Genomic DNA, 23,702 nt, shown 5'->3' with positions numbered 1-23,702 from the left:
TTCTTGGGTATGGTAGGCACTAGCCTTTCTTGGTAATTGCTGCAATATAACCTGCTCAAAACTTTTGTGAAGGTTTAAACCAGTTCACAAGTGTTTTGTTTCATTCTGTTGAGTCATTTTCTTTGGCCAAATGAAATGAAATGAAATTTTATTTGCCACATGCCCCCGAATAGAACAGGTGTAGACCTTACAGTGAATGCTTACTTACAAGCCCTTAACAAACAACACAGTTTTAAGAAAATAAAAAAAGTGTTAGGTAAAAAATTGATAAAGTAAAAAATAAACATAGCAAAAAATTAAAGAGCAGAAGTAAAATAAAATAACAGTAGGGAGGCTATATACAGGCGGTACTGGTACAGAGTCAATGTGCGGGGGCACCGGTTAGTCTAGGTAATTTAGGTAATATGTACATGTGGGTAGAGTTAAATTTACTATGCACAGATAATAAACAGAGTAGCAGCAACATAAAAAAGAGGGTGTGGGGTGGGGGGGCAATGCAAATAGTCCAGGTAGTCATGATTAGCTGTTCAGGAGTTTTATGGCTTGGGGGTAGAAGCTGTTGAGAAGCCTTTTGGACCTAGACTTGGCGCGCCGGTACCGCTTGCCGTGCGGTAGCAGAGAGAACAGTCTATGACTAGGGTGGCTGGAGTCTTTGACCATTTTTAGGGCTTTCATCTGACACCGCCTGGTATAGAGGTCCTGGATGGCAGGAAGCTTGGCCCCAGTGATGTACTGGGCCGTACGCACTACCCTCTGTAGTGCCTTGCGGTCGGAGGCCGAGCAGTTGCCATACCAGGCGGTGATGCAACCAGTCAGGATGCTCTTGATGGTGCAGCTGTAGAACTTTTTGAGGATCTGAGGACCCATGCCAAATCTTTTCAGTCTCCTGAGGGGAAATAGGCTTTGTCGTGCCCTCTTCACGACTGTCTTGGTGTGTTTGGACCATGATAGTTTGTTGGTGATGTTGACGCCAAGGAACTTGAAGCTCTCAACCTGTTCCACTACAGCCCTGTGTTCAGTCCTCTTTTTTTCCCTGTAGTCCACAATCATTAAGTACCAACTGTAATGTTGTGTTTGCCGCAATATAATATCCTGCTCGTATACAGTGAGGGAAAAAAGTATTTGATCCCCTGCTGATTTTGTATGTTTGCCCACTGACAAAGAAATGATCAATCTATAATTTTAATGGTAGGTTAATTTGAACAGTGAGAGACAGAATAACAACAAAAAAATACATGTCAAAAATGTTATAAATTGATTTGCATTTTAATGAGGGAAATAAGTATTTGACCCCCTCTCAATCAGAAAGATTTCTGGCTCCCAGGTGTCTTTTATACAGGTAACGAGCCGAGATTAGGAGCACACTCTTAAAGGGAGTGCTCCTAATCTCAGCTTGTTACCTGTATAAAAGACACCTGTCCACAGAAGCAATCAATCAATCAGATTCCAAACTCTCCACCATGGCCAAGACCAAAGACCTCTCCAAGGATGTCAGGGACAAGATTGTAGACCTACACAAGGCTGGAATGGGCTACAAGACCATCTCCAAGCAGCTTGGTGAGAAGGTGACAACAGTTGGTGCGATTATTCGCAAATGGAAGAAACACAAAATAACTGTCAATCTCCCTCGGCCTGGGGCTCCATGCAAGATCTCACCTCGTGGAGTTGCAATGATCATGAGAACGGTGAGGAATCAGCCCAGAACTACACGGGAGGATCTTGTCAATGATCTCAAGGCAGCTGGGACCATAGTCACCAAGAAAACAATTGGTAACGCACTACGCCGTGAAGGACTGAAATCCTGCAGCGCCCGCAAGGTCCCCCTGCTCAAGAAAGCACATATACAGGGCCGTCTGAAGTTTGCCGATGAACATCTGAATGATTCAGAGGAGAACTGGGTGAAAGTGTTGTGGTCAGATGAGACCAAAATTGAGCTCTTTGGCATCAACTCAACTCGCCGTGTTTGGAGGAGGAGGAATGCTGCCTATGACCCCGAGAACACCATCCCCACCGTCAATCTTGGGTGAGAACCTCCTTCCCTCAGCCAGGGCATTGAAAATGGGTCGTGGATGGGTATTCCACTATGACAATGACCCAAAACACACGGCCAAGGCAACAAAGAAGTGGCTCAAGAAGAAGCACATTAAGGTCCTGGAGTGGCCTAGCCAGTCTCCAGACCTTAATCCCATAGAAAATCTGTGGAGGGAGCTGAAGGTTCGAGTTGACAAACCTTAATGACTTGGAGAAGATCTGCAAAGAGGAGTGGGACAAAATCCCTCCTGAGATGTGTGCAAACCTGGTGGCCAACTACAAGAAACATCTGACATCTGTGATTGCCAACAAGGGTTTTGCCACCAAGTACTAAGTCATGTTTTGCAGAGGGGTCAAATACTTATTTCCCTCATTAAAATGCAAATCAATTTATAACATTTTTGACATGTGTTTTTCTGGATTTTGTTGTTGTTATTCTGTCTCTCACTGTTCAAATAAATCTACCATGAACATTATAGACTGATCATTTCTTTGTCAGTGGGAAAACGTACAAAATCAGCAGGGGATCAAATACTTTTTCCCTCACTGTATTTACCTAAATATAAACAATGGCTTGACTTACTTTTGATATTACCATAATAAAGTTTTGAAACTTTTGTGAAGGTTTGGTGTGGTATGGTTATTAGACTATTATACTGCAGGCCTATGATATGAAGACACTGCGCACCGGCGCTCCAACTGACTCCCACAGTTGAACTTGAGGTGAGGAAGAATGTTTTAGGCCTACCAGAGTTACTCCTATAATCTAACAATATAATGCTTATCTTTATAAAAAATATTCAAATAGAAAATTAATGAATTAGCCTTCTTCTGTACACCTATATCTGAATAGCAAACGAAATTAATGTCGGTGTTGTAGCATGCCGGCGGCATATCTCCATCTCTCACTCACTAGGGCTAGGCCTAAGCTTCTCTTCCTTTATATTTATTTAAAATATGAATATCATACAGTGGACACCTAAGCCTATAGGCCTATGCATGCAGTGCCCTGATGCCTTTAGTGTTCAAATCTCCGACAGCTGATCCGTGAGGTAAAAAAGTTTTGCATATGCTATAGATCGAAACACAAGGAATAGTGTTTATGTAATTAGTTATAGGCTGTTTTTAAGGACACGTAAATGTGGCTCATTTTGGCCAATATCCCTCATTTATTGATGGCGCTGGCTGCGTGGGTGGATGGCATAATGGGTTACACACCCAATGCATATGGACGGCCGATACATTTCTAAAATGTCCGATAAATTTAAATCTTCCCGGTCACTTGTCCGGCGCCAAATTTTCCTAAAGGAAATCCTGGTGTGTATGTCCATACATTGATACAGTGTGTGTTACAAAGTATTTTGTGTTTTTTTTATGTGTAAGATTATAAAGTTAATTCTCTCTATGAGTCTGGCGAATGTGCTTATTTATGTCTGTGTGTGTGTGTTTGTGTGTGTTGAAGTGCGGCTCACTTCCTCCTCTACCCTGCAAGTCGCACAACTTCCTGTTCCCCACAGGGTCATGACCCCGACCACACGCACACTGCTTTCTGTTCAAACACACAAACATCCTTTCTCTGTCACATTCACTCTCTACCACACACACGCATGCATGTACACAACCACGCAAACGCACACACACTCCCCCTTTCTCTATCACACTCACTCTTTACCATACAAGATACATAGCCAGTAATGCTGTAAAACACGAACATATCCTGCATACTTACAATGAGCTGTTGAAATGACAGATTCACCAGGCAGTTCATTTGGACAGAGATTTAGCCGAGCTTGAAATTGCACCCTCATGTTGTCCTTAATACTATAACACTGCCTAATAATAAACATCCTAACACTGAGCAGTGAAGATCGGCACCAGTCAGTGTGTCGTGGCCTTCTAATAATTCACTGACTGACAAAGTTGTTTTCCTACAAACACAATTGCTGCTAATTGTATTGTCGTTGGTAGTGTGTGTGTTGTTCAGGAACAAAAAAACAACACACTTTGTAATTGAATTGGGTAGAGAGCAATTGAGATAACAGAGAATTATAACTGGGGCATTTACAGTGCATTCAGAAAGTATTCAGACCCCTTAACATATTTCACATTTTGTTACGTTACAGCCTTATTCTAAAATAGATTAAATATTTTTTTGCCCTCATCAATCTTCACACAATACCCCATAAGGACAAAGCAAAAACAGATTTTTATACATTTTTGCTAATAAAAAAATAATAAAAAACAGAAATACCTTATTTATATAAGTATTCAGACCCTTTGCTATAATACTCGAAATTGAGCTCAGGTGCATCCTGTTTCCATTGATCATCCTTGAGATGTTTCTACAACTTGATTGGAGTCCACCTGAGGTACATTCAATTGATTAGACATGATTTAGAAAGGCACACACCTGTCTATATAAGGTCCCAGAGTTGACAGTGCATGTCAGAGCAAAAACCAAACCATGAGGTCGAATGAATTGTCCGTAGAGCTCAGAGACAGGATTGAGTCGATGCACTGATCTTGGGAAGGGTATCAAAACATTTCTGCAGCATTGAAGGTCCCCAAGAACACAGTGGCCTCCATCATTCTTAAATGGAATAACTTTGAACCCACCAAGAACTTTCCTAGAGCTGGCCGCCTGGCCAAACTGAGCAATCGGGGGAGAAGGGCCTTGGTCAGGGAGGTGACCAAGAACTCGATGGTCACTCTGACAGAACTCCAGAGTTCCTCTGTGGAGATGGGAGAACCTTCAAGAAGGACAACCATCTCTGCAGCACTCCACCAATCAGGCCTTTAAGGTAGAATGGCCAGACGGAAGCCACTCCTCAGTAAAAGGCACAACAGCCCGCTTGGAGTTTGCCAAAAGGCACCTAAAGGTCTCTTAGACCATGAGAAACAAGATTCTCTGGTCTGATGAAAACAAGATTGAATCCTTGGCCTGAATGCCAAGCGTCACGTCTGGTGGAAACCTGGCACCATCCCTACGGTGAAGCATGGTGGTGGCAACATCATGCTGTGGGGATGTTTTTCAGCGGCAGGGACTGGGAGACTAGTCAGGATCGAGGGAAAGATGAACGGAGCAAAGTACAGAGAGATCCTTGATGAAAACCTGCTCCAGAGTGTTCAGGACCTCAGACTGGGGCGAAGGTTCACCTTCCAACAGGACAACGACCCTAAGCACACAGCCAAGACAACACAGGAGTGGCTTCGGGACAAGTCTCTGAATGTCCGTGAGTGACCCAGCCAGATCCCGGACTTGAACCCGATCTAACATCTCTGGAGTGACCTGAAAATAGCTGTGCAGCGACACTCCCCATCCAACCTGACAGAGCTTGAGAGGATCTGCAGAGAAGAATGGGAGAAACACCCCAAATACAGGTGTGCCAAGCTTGTATTGTCATACCCAAGAAGACTCAAGGCTGTAATCGCTGCCAAAGGGGCTTCAACAAAGTACAAAGTAAAGGGTCTGAATACTTATGTAAATGTGACATTTCAGGGTTTTTTTGGAATAAATTTGCAAACATTTCAAAAAACCTGTTTTTGCTTTGTCATTATTGGGTATTGTGTGTACCGGTAGATTGATGAGGGAAAAAAACGATTGAATCTATTTTAGAATAAGGCTGTAACATAACAAAATGTGGAAAAGGTCAAGGGGTCTGAATACTTTCCGAATGCACTGTAGACATACGGAAGCAACTGACTGCTAGTGCTGCACTGATCTCTGCTACGCTACAAACCAACCAACCACACATCAACATGTGATTAATTAGTTTCAACCAAAGGCAAATACAGCTAATTCACGTTTTAGGATCATTTTCTGAGGTAATTATTAGAGAGTCTTAATAACACACTAGAATGGGCTTTGGAACTGTCACGTTCTGGACCGGAACATTCCGGAACATTCTGCTACACCAGACATGAAAGAGGAAAATTACATCAGTTACTGTAGACACAACCAACCAATCACAGAGTTAATAGGCTTGCCCTGCCAGGTGTGACTCTGACAATAGGGTGTGTGTGTGTGTGATGATGGATGTGAGGAGTGAGAGTGGAGCTGGTGGAGGAAGGGTTTGAGAGATACTGGCCTCGGGTGGTGGGGGGGACTGTGGTTGAGGGATGTTTTTGGGAAGCACTGGTTTCGGGGGCTGGGGTTGGAGGGCGAGGGTGAGGAAGCGGGGATGTGGTCTACGAGTATAAATGGCTTCCAGGTATATGTAGAGTGGCTGAGCTCGCAAGACAAGACGGGGACAGAAGACAGCTGCTGCTGCAGAGTGTGTGTCTGTGTGTGCTTTTGATATTCAGTGTTTTCTTTCAATAATGCCATAAGTGAAACTGAGTGACTGGTGTCATCCATGTACTTACATACAGTAGGCCTATATACTCTGAACCCTAACTAAATTCACACATCTGACTTCCTGACTCTGTGTAGACTAACAGCTGACTGACAGCTGTGTCCAGGTGTCCAGGTGTCCATGTCTGTAGTGACGAGTAACTAACTCCATCCCAGAGATGAGAGAAGCAGCTCCGTGTGAGAGGAGTGGTAGAGAGACACACTAAGCCCCCATATTCATCACCCTGAGCCCTGGTAACCACTGTTCCCCTTATCATTAGCCTTGTTTATACTCGTAATCCACTACGTACGTCAGCCACCACCCACGCAGTGTTCTGTGTGTGTGTGTGTGTGTGTGTGTGTGTGTCTGGGCTTGTGAATATGAGCATAGTATGTGTGAGCGGCGTCTATGAACATACTGTGTGTATACAGTGAGCTCCAAAAGTATTGGGACAGTGACAATGTTGTTTTTGTTTTGGCTCTGTACTCCAGCACTTCGCATTTGAAATTATACAATGACTATGAAGTTAAAGTACAGACTGTCAGCTTTAATTTGAGGGTATTTTCATCCATATCGGGTAAACTGTTTAGAAATTAAAGCACTTTTTGTACATAGTCCCCCCACCCCATTTTAGGGGATCAAAAGTATTAGGACAAATTCACTTATATGTGTATTAAAGTAATCAAAAGTTTAGTATTTGGTCCCATATTCCTAGCATGCAATGATTACATCAAGCTTGTTGGATGCATTTACTGTTTTGGATGTGTTTCCGATTATTTTTAATGTAGTGTGTCATTTTGGAGTCTATTGTAATAAGAATATAATATGTTTCTAAACACTTCTACATCAATGGATGCTACCATGATTATACATACACTCTCAGAAAAAAGGGTTCAAAAAGGGTTCTTCGGCTGTCTCCATAGGAGAACCCTTTTTGGTTCCAGGTAGAACTCTTTTGGGTTCCATGTAGAACCCTCTGTGGAAAGGGTTTTACATGGAACCCAAAAGGGTTCTACCTAGAACCAAAAGGGTTCTACCTGAAACCAAAAAGTGTTCTTCAAAGGGTAATCCTATGGGGAAAGCCGAAGAACCGATTTAGGTCCTAGATAGCGCCTTTCTTTCTAAGAGTGTAGTCCTGAATGAATCATGAATAATGATACCCCCAAGACATGCTAACCTCTCGTTATTGTAATGGTGAGAGGTTAGCATGTATGTTTGTGTGTGTTCATGTGTGAGCATGGGTCACTGTACTGTTCTTCCTGAGAGGATAGTTTCACATCCACATTTTTCCTGCTGGCTGATTTAACAGAGAAACAGGTTAATTGGGGTTAATTGTTCCAATCCATCTGTGCGGCCGGGCGCGGTGTGTGTGTGTGTCGGGCCCTGAAACCCAAGTCCAACGCCAAGGGTCTCCCTCTTTCATCTTATTCATACGCTCATGAAAAAATAAACACACTGACTCTGTCAGAACGAGAGATGGAAAGGGGTAGAGCGAGGGAGAAGGGGAGAAAAAGAGAGCGAGAGAAGAAAGGGGGAGTGTGTCGGCATATGGCAAAGAGAAAGCAAGAATTCTCTTAGTCAACCTAACCAGTCTGACTGAAATGGGGAAATAGGGGCTTTTCTTTCTATATTGCGTGTGTGTGTGACGATCTGTGTGTATCTGTGTGGATCTGTGTGAGTGTGTGTTTGTGCGTGAGTGGATCTGTGTGTGTGTCTGTGTGTGTGTGTGTTTGTGCGTGAGTGGATCTGTGTGTGTGTCTGTGTGTGTGTGTGTGTTTGTGCGTGAGTGGATCTGTGTGTGTGTCTGTGTGTGTGTGTGTGTGTTTGTGCGTGAGTGGATCTGTGTGTGTGTCTGTAACTCACCTCTCTGGTCATTGATAAACTCCTCCTTGCAGTTCTGCATCAGTCCGAGGATCCACTTGTGCTGGGCGTAGATACACTGCCAGGCAGGGTCCCCTGGTGCATGCAGGTCAGACAGATACCTGGAAGGAACACACACAGGTAAGAATGAGTATGTAGGCACTTCACAGGTGATGTTGTCAATGCTGACACACTCAGGTAAGAAATGGGTTGAAACAACACTTCAATATGACACTCTTCAGATTTAAGTCTAAACCCCACAACCTCCATCTCCTGTAGCCTTTGCCTTAAACTCATCCCCTCCCCAACTCATCCCCAAAACCCTCATCCCCTCCCCAACTCATCCCCAAAACCCTAGTCCCTTCCCCAAATTAATCCTCAAAACCCTCATCCTCAACTCATCCCCAAAACCCTCATCTCCTCCCCAACCTATCCCCAAAACCCTCATCCCCTCCCCAACTCATCCCCAAAACCCTAGTCCATTCCCCAACTTATCCTCAAAACCCTCATCCTCAACTCATCCCCAAAACCCTCATCTCCTCCCCAACTTATCCCCAAAACCCTCATCCCCTCCCCAACTCATCCCCAAAACCCTCATCCCCTCCTCAACTCATCCCCAAAACCCTCATCCCCTCCTAAACTCATTCCCAAAACCCTCATCCCCTCCTCAACTCATCCCCAAAACCCTAATATCCTCCCCAACATATCCCCCAAACCCTCATCCCCTCCCCAACTCATCCCCAAAACCCTCATCCCCTCCCCAACTCATTCCCAAAACCCTCATCCCCTCCCCAACTCATCCCCAAAACTCTCATCCCCTCCCCAACTCATCCCCAAAACCCTCATCCCCTCCCCAACTCATCCCCAAAACCCTCATCCCCTCCCCAACTCATCCCCAAAACCCTAGTCCCCTCCCCAACTTATCCTCAAACCCTCATCCTCAAAACCCTCATACCCTACCCACAGTCCTTTTCCCCACTACATTCCCTGTACATCACTCAGTACTCTGTGGGATCATCTCAAATGAGTGAGTCACTCTCTAGTCTAGGCGCTCTCTGTGGGCTGGCTCCATCACATAACAGGCAGACGCGACGCGACCACAATCATTTGTTCCTCATTACAAGGGAACCTCCAGCCCCCAAACCCCTACAAGACACGCCAAGCCACCTATTTGGATTCAAATAGTATTTGTTTCCTTTCAAATTGTTTTTCGCATTCGATTAAGCCAGCCTGGAGTTCCAGACGGGCACGGTTTGCACGTTTGGGACTATTCTGTTGGTTCCATTTTTATCAGGCAATGTCTATCAAGCGCAACTAAAATATTTGAAGGGAAACAAATACTATTTGAAACCATGTCTGACTTTACTCCACCACAACCCCCCCTAGGTTCCCCCTAATGGGTGTAAGGTAAACAGGGGGTTTGACATGTTGGCAGTTTAAAGCCAGCTAGCTCTAATGTAATGTAGGAGGATGAAAGATGGCTGCTGTGATCGTGAGCTGCTCTCTCTGGTTCTGATGGGTCGTTCTGAGTAATAATAAACTAGCACAGACCACAACTATGGAGGATGGAGGAAGAGGGGGAAGGAGTAGAAGAGAACGGGGGAGCAGGAGAAGGGGGAAGAGAGAAAGATGGAGAGGGAAAAAGAAGAAAAAGGAGAGAGAGAGCGGGAGAGGGAAAGAAGGACAGACAGATGGTATTTAAGAAGAGACAGGGAAGTGAGAGAGAAAGCGGAAGAGCAAGCAAGGCTTGTAGACAGGTATACAACGAGAGGTAAAAATATAGATGGTCCTCTGTAGCTCAGCTGGTAGAGCACGGCGCTTGTAACGCCAAGGTAGTGGGTTCGATCCCCGGGACCACCCATACACAAAAAAAAATGTATGCACGCACGACTGTAAGTCGCTTTGGATAAAAGCGTCTGCTAAATGGCATATTATTATTATTATTATTATAGAAAGTGAGAGAGGGCAGTGAGAATGGGGCAAATGTAACACACCGTCGTCCTCAATACAGTACATATACATGAAGTCTACTGAGACCTGATGTATCTCTTCTGGTCATGCAAGGTTGATGGTGTCTCCAGTAGTTTGTCCAGTAGCAGACTCCTCAGAGCCCCGATCCTAGTCTCCACCTCGGCATACACTATAGACAGACACACAGGAGGAGAGGATCACACTTACTTGGTTGCAGTACAGTATATGACATCTTCGGTGATCGTACCTTCTCTTCACTTTATCCTACCTTTTTTAAAGACTGGGACCTCAGTGTTCCCAAACAGAGACTTGGCTTTCTCATAGTCGTTGATCACCACATCATAATCTCCCTGAGAGAGAAAACAACAACATAATGCTTTATGATTATAATATGTAGAGAGAAAACAACAACATTAAACTCTCACTGTAACAATATCACATTGGTTGAATTTTGTAACACATAGAGAAAAACCTCATATGTACAGTGGACATGTCAAAATGAGACTATAGACTGAACACACAATCCACCCTACACACATTCAGGCATCTGTAGCACCACCTTCTGGATCCTGTGCTTGATGATGAGTGACAGGTAGAAGTGTGCATGCTGTGTGTGTGTTAGTGTATATACAGTACCAGTCAAAAGTTTGGACACACCTACTCATTCCAGGTTTATTTTATTTTTTTACTATTTTCTACATTGTAGAATAATAGTGAACACATCAAAACTATGAAATAACACATATGGAATCATGTAGTAACCAAAAAAGTGTTAAACAAATCAACATATATTTTATATTTGAGATTCTTCAAAGTAGCCACCCTTTGCCTTGATGACAGCTTTGCACACTCTTGGCATTCTCTCAACCAGATTCATGAGGTAGTCACCTAGAATGCATTTCAATTAACAGGTGTGTCTTGTTAAAAGTTAATTTGTGGAATTTCTTTCCTTCTTAATGCGTTTGAGCCAATCAGTTGTGTTGTGACAAGGTAGGGGGGGTATACAGAAGATAGCCCTATTTGGTAAAAGACCAAGTCCATATTATGGCAAGAACAGCTCAAATAAACAAAGAGAAATGACAGTCCATCATTACTTTAAGACAAGAAGGTCAGTCAATATGGAACATTTCAAGAACTTTTAAAGTTTCTTCAAGTGCAGTCGCAAAAACCATCAAGCGCTATGATGAAACTGGCTCTCATGAGGACCGCCAGAGGAAAGGAAGAACCAGAGTTACCTCTGCTGCAGAGGATAAGTTCATTAGAGTTACCAGCCTCAGAAATTGCAGCCCAAATAAATGCTTCAGAGTTCAAGTAACAGACACATCTCAACATCAACTGTTCAGAGGAGACTGTGTGAATCAGGCCTTCATGGTCGAATTGCTGCAAAGAAACCACTGAGAAGAAGAGACTTGCTTGGGCCAAGAAACACGAGCAATGGACATTAGACCGGTGGAAATATGTCCTTTGGTCTGATGAGTACAAATTTGAGATTTTTACAAAGTTGAGATTTTTGGTTCCAACCACCATGTCTTTGTGAGACGCAGAATAGGTGAACTGATGATCTCCGCATGTGTGGTTCGCACCGTGAAGCATGGAGAAGGTGTGATGGTGCTTTGCTGGTGACACTGTCTGTGATTTATTTAGAATTCAAGGCACACTTAACCAGCATGGCTACCACAGCATTCTGCAGCGATACACCATCCCATCTGGTTTGTGCTTAGTGGGACTATCATTTGTTTTTCAACAGGACAATGACCCAACTCACCTCCAGGCTGTGTAAGGGCTATTTGACCAAGAAGGAGAGTGATGGAGTGCTGCATCAGATGACCTGGCCTCCACAATCACACGACCTCACCCCAATTGAGATGATTTGGGATGAGTTGGACGGCAGAGTGAAGGAAAAGCAGCCAACAAGTGCTCAGCATATGTGGGAACTCCTTCAAGACTGCTGGAAAAGCATTCCTCATGAAGATGGTTGAGAGAATGCCATGAGTGTGCAAAGCTGTCATCAAGGCAAAGAGTGGCTACTTTGAAGAATCTCAAATATAAAACATATTTTGATTTGTTTAATACTTTTTTGGTTACTACATAGTTTTGATGTCTTCACTATTATTCTACAGTGTAGAAAATAGTAAAAATAAAGGAAAACCCTTGAATGAGTAGATTTGTCCAAACTTATGACTGGTACTTTATGTGTGGGTGTGTGTGTGTGTCCGTATCTGTGTCCACATCTGTGTGTGTTCTGTATATCTTCAGTATGTTGCGCTCTATGTTGAGGGGCAGGTGTGTGTATGTGTGTTCTGTATACCTTGTGTATGTTGCGCTCTATGTTGAGGGCCAGGTGTGTGTATGTGTGTTCTGTATACCTTGTGTATGTTGCGCTCTATGTTGAGGGCCAGGTGTGTGTGTGTGTGTTCTGTATACCTTGTGTATGTTGCGCTCTATGTTGAGCGGCAGGTTGAAGAGGAACTTGAAGCGCTGCAGGACGTTGAGGGCGTTACGTGTTGAGTCAGCTTTATCCTTCCTCCCCAACACCTCCTGGAACAGAGTGTCTGCTGTATCACTGGCTCCTGAGATGTGGGGGGTGGGGGGAAGGAGAGAGAGGTGGGGTGGGAGATAGAGAGAAGGAAGGAAAGAGAGAGAGAAAGGGCGAGTAGAGACATCAAGAAAAATATAGATTTTCTTCACTTTTAATACATATCATCTTGCAGACTAGAATCTGGTTTTCCTCTGTGGCCGGTGTGCCAGGAAGCTACCTGAACTAGGCAGAGAGGTAGAGCGAGACAGAGTTGGTAAAGAGAACATGACAGCTATCTCTCAGTCTTTCCTTCTCTCTTCCTCCCAGGGCCATTCACACGCTACTCTCCGGCTTCGTGGGTGGCCTCGGATGTGCCGGCCAAAAAAGAAAAAACAAGGACTCGCTAAAATTATTTTAATCAGAAAAAGGGGTTAGCCCCCTCCCCCCCACCACACCACACCAAATCTCGAAAGGAAAAACATTGAGACAGCGAACAGAGAAATATTTCACATTTTTCACTCCCCACTCCACGCTCTGACTGACGAGTTGTCATGCTGTTTGATATTTCGGGGGGATGTTTGTGATTGGCTAACGGGTTGAATGTTTGACGGGCGGGTGGTGGGCGGTGGTGGAGGTTAGGGAGGTGTATGGGACGAAGATGGGGGTCTTGGGTCGAGGAGGTGTGCGGTGGCTCGGGAGGTGGGGGTCGGGGTAAGGTTGTGTAGGCCCACCGGTGGGGAGGCATGTGGTGGCTGTGGGGGGGGCTGGGTTACTCTCGGGCTGAAGGCCCACATGTAGGGAGTTATGGAGGTGTGCGGTTGCTGAGCTCTCGGCTGTGGGCCCACATGTCTGTCTGGGGCTGTGCCGCTGTGGGGATGAAAGCAGCGTCCGGATGGGAGGTTTATTTACCTTCAACCCTGAGGAAAGGACCTGTTTATTGATGCTCCATTAAAGGAGTCACATTATCATGTATGAGATGAGAGACAGGGACAGAGGAACTAGCTGGAAGAGACGCTCTGCAGACAGGGAAAATGAACACACACACAACGTGGTGTGTGTGTGAGATAATTGGTGGGTGGCGAGGAGGAGGTGAAACCGTACTCTATCTATCCTCATAAACAGATCGTTTGTTAAGTAGGTGGTGCTTTCTGAAGAAACGTCCTGCTAATTGGACTTCCTATAGAGATAGAAGTGAGTCTAACCAATGTCAGCTGGGATGATGTCTGCCCTCAGATTACAATACATAATACTACTGATTTGATTTGACCTATGAATTGGTGTATGTTCCAACTGAGAGGTAGAGAGATTAACAGATAGTGAATAGATGGATGGATGATGGATGAATGAACGGATGGGTGGACGGATGCATAGATGGACGCATATTGTAGATGGATGGAAGGATAGATAGATGGAAGGCTTACTGTTGAGGACGTTCTCCAGGCGCTGTGTCATGGAGCCCTCCACCTTCTCTGTCCCATCAGACTCCAACCTCTGGTGGATCGCTGTAAAATAACAATAACGTTTTATTCAACACTGTGACTAGCTGTCAAGGATGCTACAAGTATTCCGTTCAATCAAAGGAGACAAGAAACAAAAATCTGAGCTCTGAATTCAGTATCAAATCACTGAATTAAAGCAGCACAGACAAATCGAGAAAGATAAAGAGATATAGATAAAGATAGTTATCCAAGTTATTTTAAGATCTCTGTGTGTTCTATAATAACACTCAGAGCGCTTCTACTGCTCAATCTAACATGAGTAATTCTGAGATTCCAATTTGAGGAACTGAAGGTAAAACAATAAACAGCCTCTCTGCCCCAGTGGCTTCTGTCCGACTCTGACCACGCCCCCTCTAAACCGTTCCCACGCCAACCACTGACCGGACCACAGCTACTGTAACTGATCCACTTGACCTAACCTGACTGAATTAGTACCCCCTATCAACATCCACTCCAGATTAGCATTTGATGTTCCTTTGGGGGCCTTTGTAACCTGACTGGAAAATAATCTAGGGGAAAGAAGACTGTTCCAAATGGACCATAGACTGTAGACACTGTGCACCGAAAGACCCAGAGACTCCCAGAGGAAATGCAAATCCAAATGTTTTATCAGTAAGAGGAATAATATTTGGGTGAGGAGAGCTTGAAGACTGAAAAGCAGTATTTATAATGCTGAGAGGGATGCTGCTAGTGTCAGGTTGACTATACAACACTAATGAATACAGATCTGTAGGGTCCACAGTCCAATATCAACACTGAGTAGGAAGTAGTGTTGGTGTGGTAAGGCAAGGAGAAGTAGGTGAAACGCAGAGGGTGTAAAAGGTGAGAAGAGGAAAAGAAAAGGAGATAGAGTAGAGGTCAGAATTGGCCTGGAGTAATTCATGTGAGAGAGAGAGATAGAGGTCAGAATTGGTCTGGAGTAATTAATGTGAGAGAGGGAGAGTAGGGTAGGCAGAGCGAGAGAGAGCGAGAGAGAGAAAGAGAGAGAGAGAGAAAGAGAGAGAGAGAGAAAGAGAGAGAGACAGCGCATCAGGGCTGCTCACATGACCTTAGTTGGGCAGCTGGGTGCTGAGAGGGGCAGTGCGGGTTTATTGAGGGGGGAGGGGGGAGAGAGGATGAGAGGGGGAGAGAGAGGATGGAGAGGGGGAGAGAGAGGATGGAGAGAGGGGAGGGGAGAGGGGAGAGAGGGGGTGAAACGGGGGAGGCTAGGGGATGAGACCAGAAACACTGACACAAGGGAAAGAGAAAAAGGATGTCAAGCCCCCTTTATTTATTCTCTGCTTTTCACCACTCTCTCACTCTCATTCGTTCCACTGAAAACAACGACTGTCAGCTAAAACGGAGCAAAGAGAGAGAGAAGGAACGAAGGAAGTGGGGAGAGAGAGTTCTGTAAATAAATGTGGGTCCTGTTCTGAAAGACGGGAGCCTTGAGGCAGAGAGGCTGAGGTATTCCTGAACCTCACTAATCAAACATGCCATCATTTCATGGCTGCCTAATCGGCACGGTCATCACTGAACCAACGCAAGCAGTGTCCATAGGACATTCAGAGAGCCAGGGCAGGAACCATAGACTTAACCTACAGGCAGAAACAGGGAGACCAGAGGTTTTATGGAAGAAGAATGCCATCTGCTCTGAATAGTATATGTATAGAGTAGAGAGAAGTCTAGTGTATTGTGCAAGTCCCCGTATTGTGCAAACACACACACACACACACACACACACACCCTCAGGGTCCTGGTTATTGTCTCTGCAGAGACCCCCGTGCCCCCAGCCAGCTGTGTGTCCTCTCTGTCTATCACACATACTCGCTGCCGCGGCCATGACGTCATGGCTAACCTAAACACCCCGTCAGTCTCCGGATAACACACACACACACACACGTATACAGGAGCGGAGGAAGAGACACAGGCAGCCCCCACTCAGCTTCCTGGAACCCACTGAAAAAAATGTATCCAAAATAAAAACACAGCATCCTTGGATTCTAAAGTTGGAGATGTTTTGACTCCTGACTATGCAGCGGAGTCGGAGGTTTGGAGCGTCGGGAATACTGCCCTGGGAAATCTGGGATTTTGGAACACAGTAGCGGTGGTCCGTATCCTGTATCGCAGGCCCACTTCCTTTTCACACAACAATGAAAAACCTCAAATTTCATAATTTTTCTGAGCCCCCCCCCCCCCTCTCCCCCTGGCCTCTCTGTCAGTCAGTCTTTCAGTCAGTTAGCCAGTTAGTCAGCCAGGTCTCAGAAGACCCCTGTGAAATATAGTTCAGTTTGTCAGTGGATCAGCCTAACCAAACAGCCCCCAACTATGACTATGAACTATGAACTCCCCATGCCTTTCAACAGCCTGTCTGCTCTGGGTCACACAGAGAGTTTAGAGAACTATTCCTTCACTTCCTGTTTTACCCAGCCCCTGGCCCACTGGGTGGTTGACCCCAGACATCAAGGTCGTCTGACCTATTTGACCTCATGTAACCCCTCAATGCAGACATGTCCCCTCCTCTTCTCTGTCACTATGTATCTACAAGCCCCAGTCTAACAGTGAAGGGGAGCAGTGTAAGATGGGTGTAATAAGCATGTTTAGGGAGCACCAGTTGGCTGTAGGTTCCATTCCCTAAATGGAGAGAGCTTATCACTGTCCACAACGCTAGATGAACTGAGGTTAGCATTTGGCCTAGCCACTGCACTAACCAAACTAGCCATAAATATTGCTGTGGGATGAGGATGGGTGGGGTTAGCCAATTAGTGCCTGGTGCTAAACTGTGTGTTTAAGCCCAGCAGGGAAACACACAGAGACATTATTACTGAGACATCAGTGGCAAGTGCACGCACAAACGCACATGCGCACACACACACACACACAGAGACACACACACAGAGACACACACACACACAGACACACACACGTTTCTGTTGGAGGAGATGAATGAGAAGAAAGGGAGGAATGGAGAGGGTGAGACAAAAGAGAGAAAGTAGAGAGAGATAATGACAGGAGAGAGAAGAGGAGAAAAAGAAGAACCTCAAAACACACCACTTGTTTAATTTTTTGGGGGTTGAACAGAACTCATTCCATTTTCCAGATTTGGTCCATGCAGAGACATTCCTTCCTTATTTCCACACTGCGATCCCCAACCCACTCCCCTGCTCTCTCTTAATAATAAAACACCACTGGCTTTTACGAGAGCATCAATACAATTCTCACATGCAGGCAGAAGAGAAAATAAACTGAGGAGACTAAAAATAAAAGCCATTAAATGGTGATTGAGTGAGCTGGAAGCACCACAGGCTAAACAGCTATTAGTACCGTGCCACTTTTAATGTAACACATTCTGACCACAGAGCACACACACGCTCAGACGCAAGTGCACACACGCATGAATGCATGCACACACGCAGGCACAGACACACACAGCCTTCATTATTCATTTCCTTTCAATTTGTACAGCAACACCTGAGGTGGAGCTCATTTAGAATGACTTAGATGACTTGCCAAACACGTAGATAGACAGACAAAGAAAGTATTCACAGTTTCGCGGACAGCTGTGCTAACTGGACCTGGCAGTGAGCAACTGCTGGAGCCGCCAAGAGCCGTCTGGTTCAGAACAAAATGGCTGGCACGCTGGCACGTTACTAAAGCTTACCCTGACCATACCTGACCATAGTATGTAACTTGAACCATACATCAAGCTTACTATCAATACCAGGACTAGCGCTGAGACATTCTCAACAACCAAGCAAACAAGGGCCTCAGAATCATCTCCCTAAAAACAGACATAATCAGAGGACTATATATGCTGTAATGCACATGTCAAACTCATTCCACGGAGGGCAGAGGTTCTGCGGGTTTTCGCTCCACCCTTGTACTTGATTGATGAATTAAGGTCACTAATTAGTAAGGAACTCCCCTCACCTGGTTGTCTAGGTCTTAATTGAAAGGAAAAACCAAAACCCTGCAGACACTCGGCCCTCCGTGGAATGAGATTGACTTGTCATCTTATGGTCCATTGCTTCCTGATTCACAGGCCATTTGAGTCCATTTACGGTGCATTATTTTCTGGGTCACTGAGGACTCCTGCTCTTCCCATTTGGGCTCATAATGGGCACGCTCAGCAGAGTGAACGTGAGAAAGGGACTGTATTGTTCCCCACGGTCATATTAGGGCTGTTATCATCCTTATTACTCTGGCCTGCATTGTGTTGCCCTGCTCCGTTTATTTAGATTCAGCGGCTAACAATGAAAACATTGCCTCGGATTCGGACCCCCCTGCTCCACCCGGGCACAAACATTACATACGGAAAGCAATAATAATAATGACGGAGACATTTAAATAGTCAGGGGAAGTAACTGAGTGGCTATGAGGGGAATTAGAGTAAACAGACAAAAATATGACTGATAAAGTTGAACAATTGATTTGACTGAGCTACCTGGCAGAGCAACTGCAGTCAGCAGTCAAAACGTTACATCAGAGTTATCAGAGAGTGAATGGGAAAGGCCATGGGAGTGTGTGTGCGTCCGTGCGTGTATATGTGTGTGTATGCATCAGTATACGTGTGCATGTGTCTCAGTGTGTATGGGTGGCAGGATGTATTTCCAGTAAGTGCACGTTCTGTACGCATGTGTGTGTGTACATCAGAAAGTGTGTACGTTAGTGTGTGTGTGTGTGCGCGCATTTGTGTAATGAATCCGCGCACTCCATTCTAAGGTTCTATTAGGACAGCAGTACAGTACAGAACTACAGATGGCCCTGCTACAGGCAGTATTGTGATTGACAGGTGAGAGCTGATGCAGTTTTAATGAAGGTGAATAAAGCGTGTTGTGGTTGGCTAGCAATACTGTGGTACACTGCGGTGGTGGTGCTCTGCTCACACACACCTGCCTCTTTAATCAACCACTGCTAGACCGCACCGCACGGCCGCGTGGAGAAACACGCGCACAGACATGTGCACACACAAATTCACACACACAACGGGAAAACCCAGGAGCTGCAGAGATGTGGTCACAGGCGCACACACACACGCAGAATCACACACACACTTTTCAGAAAATACACCAGGCAATACACACAAACCTAGAGGCCAGCTTCCACACATTCATCAGAGTTCTGAGGAATGGTCAGGAAGTCCTTAGATTACATGCCCACTCCAAAACACCACACTAATGTTATCCCAAACCATACCTGTCTTAGTCTAACACCCACTCCAAAACACCCCGAGCCTGACAAACTCTTAACTGTCTTATACCCTTTTCAGACAGATGGAATGTGCCGCCTTGAAAGCGCCTCGGCTAACAGTACACTACAGCTTTTTAAATGCCAACACGAAACATTCTCTGGAGATGGTTTCGAAGCGCCACTGAACAGGCATTTTACTTGTCTGTTATGGAATACTGCCTCCGAAGCGGGATTAATGTCCGTCACTACAGGACCAGAAATGTCCAATCAAATAATCTCGAGCTGCCTGCGCACAGCCTGCCTGCCTTCCTGCGTGCAGAACACTCTCTCCTAAAAAAGTATGTTAAAGTTAATTAAATACCGCGACTTACCAAGACATTTAGTAGAAAGAAAATGACCATATCATTAAAATAACGGCATTAAAAAAACACACAGCAGCACATCAATCAGCAACGTTTATTGTTGTCAAGGAAACAATACCAAACATTATATGCTGGAGCAAAATTCTACTGTCTGAAAAGGTTCTGATGCGGCACTTTTTTTAATTGTCTGAAAAGTTATCAACTTTCGCTATCGACACGTTACTGTAGCGGTGTTCTATGTCTGTAAAGGATATTAGTCAAACACACACTGCAATAGACCCTGAGCATCACAAACTCTTACCTGCATCATGAGAGCCAAGTTCTGTCAACCCTGAAACATATACGGTTACCATCTCCCTGTGTAATAACACATATACAATGTATATACCACACACTCTCTGTGTAGTATTGATATACTGTGTAAAAACACATACTCTGTGTATAGTCTGTGTGTAATGTGTACTGTATCTTCACCTGCGAGGGCATCCTGTGCCTCAAAGAAGGTGCTGAGGCCTCCCTTCACGTAGGCCAGACTGCCCTCATTTTTCTTAGTGGCCTGCTTCTTCAGGTTACTGGCTGCCATACGCAACTGGTCAAAACTGAGAGGGGGAGAGACCCGAGGGAGGGAGGGAAAGAGAGAGATGAGAAAGAAAAGTGGGATATAAAGGTTAAACTCTGTTTACTTCCACGTGTGACACCATCCCGTCAGTCAGAGGAGTGTGTGTGTGCGTACGATCTTGTATGTGTAACGCACGCGAGTGAGAGTCTGCACAAGCGTGCGTGTACTCTGGGAGTGAATGGAAGTTTCCTCTGGAGGAAGAAACACAGGCCCTGTCAACCCAAAACAACCCAACCCAGTGGAGTCTGCAGCCCTGCAGTTGCTAGCCAGGACCAGGCAGGATCCATCCGCTAGACTGGGGGGTTAGATGGAGGGGAAGCATTATGGATGACGGAGAGGAAACCAGGAGAGACTAATAATAACCTGACAGACAAGCTGACAAACACTATCCTAGTATGACAGAGAACAGGGGTCAGAGGTCAACAAGAGAAGGGACACTTCCTCCACATGTCCAAAGTTTTCTTGTGCCAAGTCAGGGGTCAGGGATCAACAGGGAATGGAGTTTACAGACTAGCTCTGTCTCTGGGTCAGTGGATTGATTGGATGGACTGAAAAACACATAATTAAAATAAATTACAAAATACGTTTTTTTTGTAAAGTGTATTGAGGCTTTTGTTGAATGCACTTTAAATAAATTGTGATGTGATTTGATTTGGTGATTAAAACAACATTCAAAAGTTTTGTGCCAAGTCACTGCATTAATTCCAACAGCGTTTTCAACTCGTAGTTTGGTCGTTTGGCTAGAGGGCTGACATTCATAAACAGATTTGTTGGGATGGTGCGCTGTCTGATTGGCTGGTATGGGAGAAATATGCTTGTGATTGGCTGTGTGTCTGACCCAGAGATCGTAGAAAATAGATACAGTGCCCTGCAAAAGTATTCATCCCCCTTAGCGTTTTTCCTATTTTGTTGCATTACAACCTGTAATTTAAATGGATTTTTATTTGGATTTCATGTAATGGACATACACAAATTAGTCCAAATTCGTGAAGTGAAAGGAAAAAAATAACTTGTTTCAAAAAATTCTAAAAAATTAATAACGGGAAAGTGGTGCGTGCATATGTATTCACCCCCTTTTCTATGAAGCCCCTAAATAAGATCTGGTGCAACCAATTACCTTCAGAAGTCACATAATTAGTTAAATAAAGTCCACCTGTGTGCAATCTAAGTCTCACATGATCTGTCACATGATCTCAGTATATATACAACTGTTCTGAAAGGCCCCAGAGTCTGCAACACCACTAAGCAAGGGGCATCACCAAGCAACCGGCACCATGAAGACCAAGGAGCTCTCCAAACAGGTCAGGGACAAAGTTGTGGAGAAGTACAGATCAGGGTTGGGTTATAAAAAAATATCAGAAACTTTGAACATCCCACGGAGCACCATTAAATCCATTATTAAAAAATGGAAATAATATGGCACCACAACAAACCTGCCAAGAGAGGGCCACCCACCAAAACTCACGGACCAGGCAAGGAGGGCATTAATCAGAGAGGCAACAAAGAGTCCAAAGATAACCCTGAAGGAGCTGCAAAGCTCCACAGCGGAGATTGGAGTATCTGGCCATAGGACCACTTTAAGCCATACACTCCACAGAGCTGGGCTTTACGGAAGAGTGGCCAGAAAAAAGCCATTGCTTAAAGAAAAAAATAAGCAAACACGTTTGGTGTTCGCCAAAAGCATGTGGGAGACTCCCCAAACATATGGAAGAAGGTCAGATGAGACTAAAATTGAGCTTTTTGGCCATCAAGGAAAACGCTAACCCAACACCTCTCATCACCCAGAGAACACCATCCCCACAGTGAAGCATGGTGGTGGCAGCATCATGCTGTGTGGATGTTTTTCATCGGCAGGGACTGGGAAACTGGTCAGAATTGAAGGAATGATGGATGGTGCTAAATACAGGGAAATTCTTGAGGGAAACCTGTTTCAGTCTTCCAGATATTTGAGACTGGGATGGAGGTTCACCTTCCAGCAGGACAATGACCCTAAGCATACTGCTAAAGCAACACTCGAGTGGTTTAAGGGGAAACATTTAAATGTATTGGAATGGCCTAGTCAAAGCCCAGACCTCAATCCAATTGAGAATCTGTCGTATGACTTAAAGATTCCTGTACACCAGCGGAACCCATCCAACTTGAAGGAGCTTGCCTTGAAGAATATGCAAAAATCACAGTGGCTAGATGTGCCAAGCTTATAGAGACATACCCCAAGAGACTTGCAGCTGTAATTGCTGCAAAGGTGGCTCTACGAAGTATTGACTTTGGGGGGGTGAATAGTTATGCACGCTCAAGTTCATTTTTGTTGTCTTATTTCTTGTTTGTTTCACAAAAAAATATATTTTGCATCTTCGAAGTGGTAGGCATGTTGTGTAAATCAAACGATACAAACCCCCAAAAAATCCATTTTAATTCCAGGTTGAAAGGCAACAAAATAGGAAAAATGCCAAGGGGGGTGAATACTTTTGCAAGCCACTGTAGGTAGGTAGGTCTGACCTACCTGGTGACAGAGTGGTTCTCGATGAGGTACCAGGTGGCTGAGAAGTTCTCGCTGGTGAAATCCCCACTCACCCCTGGGAACATGGCCTCCAAATCTTTCAGAGGGACCTTACCCCTGGGGGAGAAAACACACAGATAAAACTGATTACTAAGGAAACCCTGTTAAATGTATGTTTTATATATTCTATGTATGGTCATGCTGTGGTCCTGTACGGCTCAGTTGGTAGAGCATGGCGCTTGCAACGCCAGGATTGTGGGTTCAATTCCTGGGGCCACCCATATGTCAAATGTATTCAGGCATGACTGTAAGTCACTTTTGGTTAAAAGCGTCTGCTAAGGGCCTCCCGAGTGGCGCAGCGGTCTAAGATCTGAGTACGATCCCGGGCAGTGTCGCAGCCGGCCCCGACCAGGAGACCCATGAGGCGATGCACAATTGGCCCAGCATCGTCCGGGTTAGGGGAGGGTTTGGCCGGCCGGGATGTCCTTGTCCCATCGCGCTCTAGCGACTCCTGTGGCGTGCCAGGCACATGCACGTTGACACAGTCGCCAGTTGTACGGTGTTTCCTCCGACACATTGGTGCGGCTGGCTTCCGAGTTAAGCGAGCAATGTGTCAAGAAGCAGTGCGGCTTGGCAGGGTTGTGTTTCGGAGGACGCATGGCTCTCGACCTTCGCCTCTCCCGAGTCCGTACGGGAGTTGCAGCGATAGGACAAGACTGTAACTAACAATTGGATATCACGAAAAAGGGGTAAAAAAATATATAAAATAAAATAACAATAATATTAAAAAGCGTCTGCTAAATGGAATATATTAATATAGATTATGCTGCAAACCACATTTC

General features: G+C 45.0%; 1 protein-coding gene across 2 annotated transcripts in view; it reads right to left on the bottom strand.

Annotated features, from left to right (window-relative positions):
- The window catches only part of exoc2 (exocyst complex component 2), a 118,757-nt gene that overhangs the window by 75,984 nt on the left and 19,071 nt on the right, over nucleotides 1–23,702 (bottom strand). For both annotated transcript variants that reach the window (XM_084164422.1, XM_084164423.1), the window contains exons 5-11: nucleotides 22,864–22,977; nucleotides 20,219–20,343; nucleotides 14,136–14,216; nucleotides 12,621–12,766; nucleotides 10,465–10,546; nucleotides 10,263–10,365; nucleotides 8,229–8,347 (exon numbers count right to left, since the gene is read on the bottom strand). In XM_084164422.1, the coding sequence (XP_084020548.1) occupies nucleotides 8,229–8,347; nucleotides 10,263–10,365; nucleotides 10,465–10,546; nucleotides 12,621–12,766; nucleotides 14,136–14,216; nucleotides 20,219–20,343; nucleotides 22,864–22,977 (770 nt within the window). The remainder of the gene's footprint in view (nucleotides 1–8,228; nucleotides 8,348–10,262; nucleotides 10,366–10,464; nucleotides 10,547–12,620; nucleotides 12,767–14,135; nucleotides 14,217–20,218; nucleotides 20,344–22,863; nucleotides 22,978–23,702) is intronic.

This window comes from Coregonus lavaretus (assembly GCF_964263955.1).
Source record: "Coregonus lavaretus genome assembly, chromosome: 6".
Lineage (NCBI taxonomy): Eukaryota > Metazoa > Chordata > Actinopteri > Salmoniformes > Salmonidae > Coregonus > Coregonus lavaretus.
This window is presented reverse-complemented; position numbering and strand designations above follow the sequence as displayed.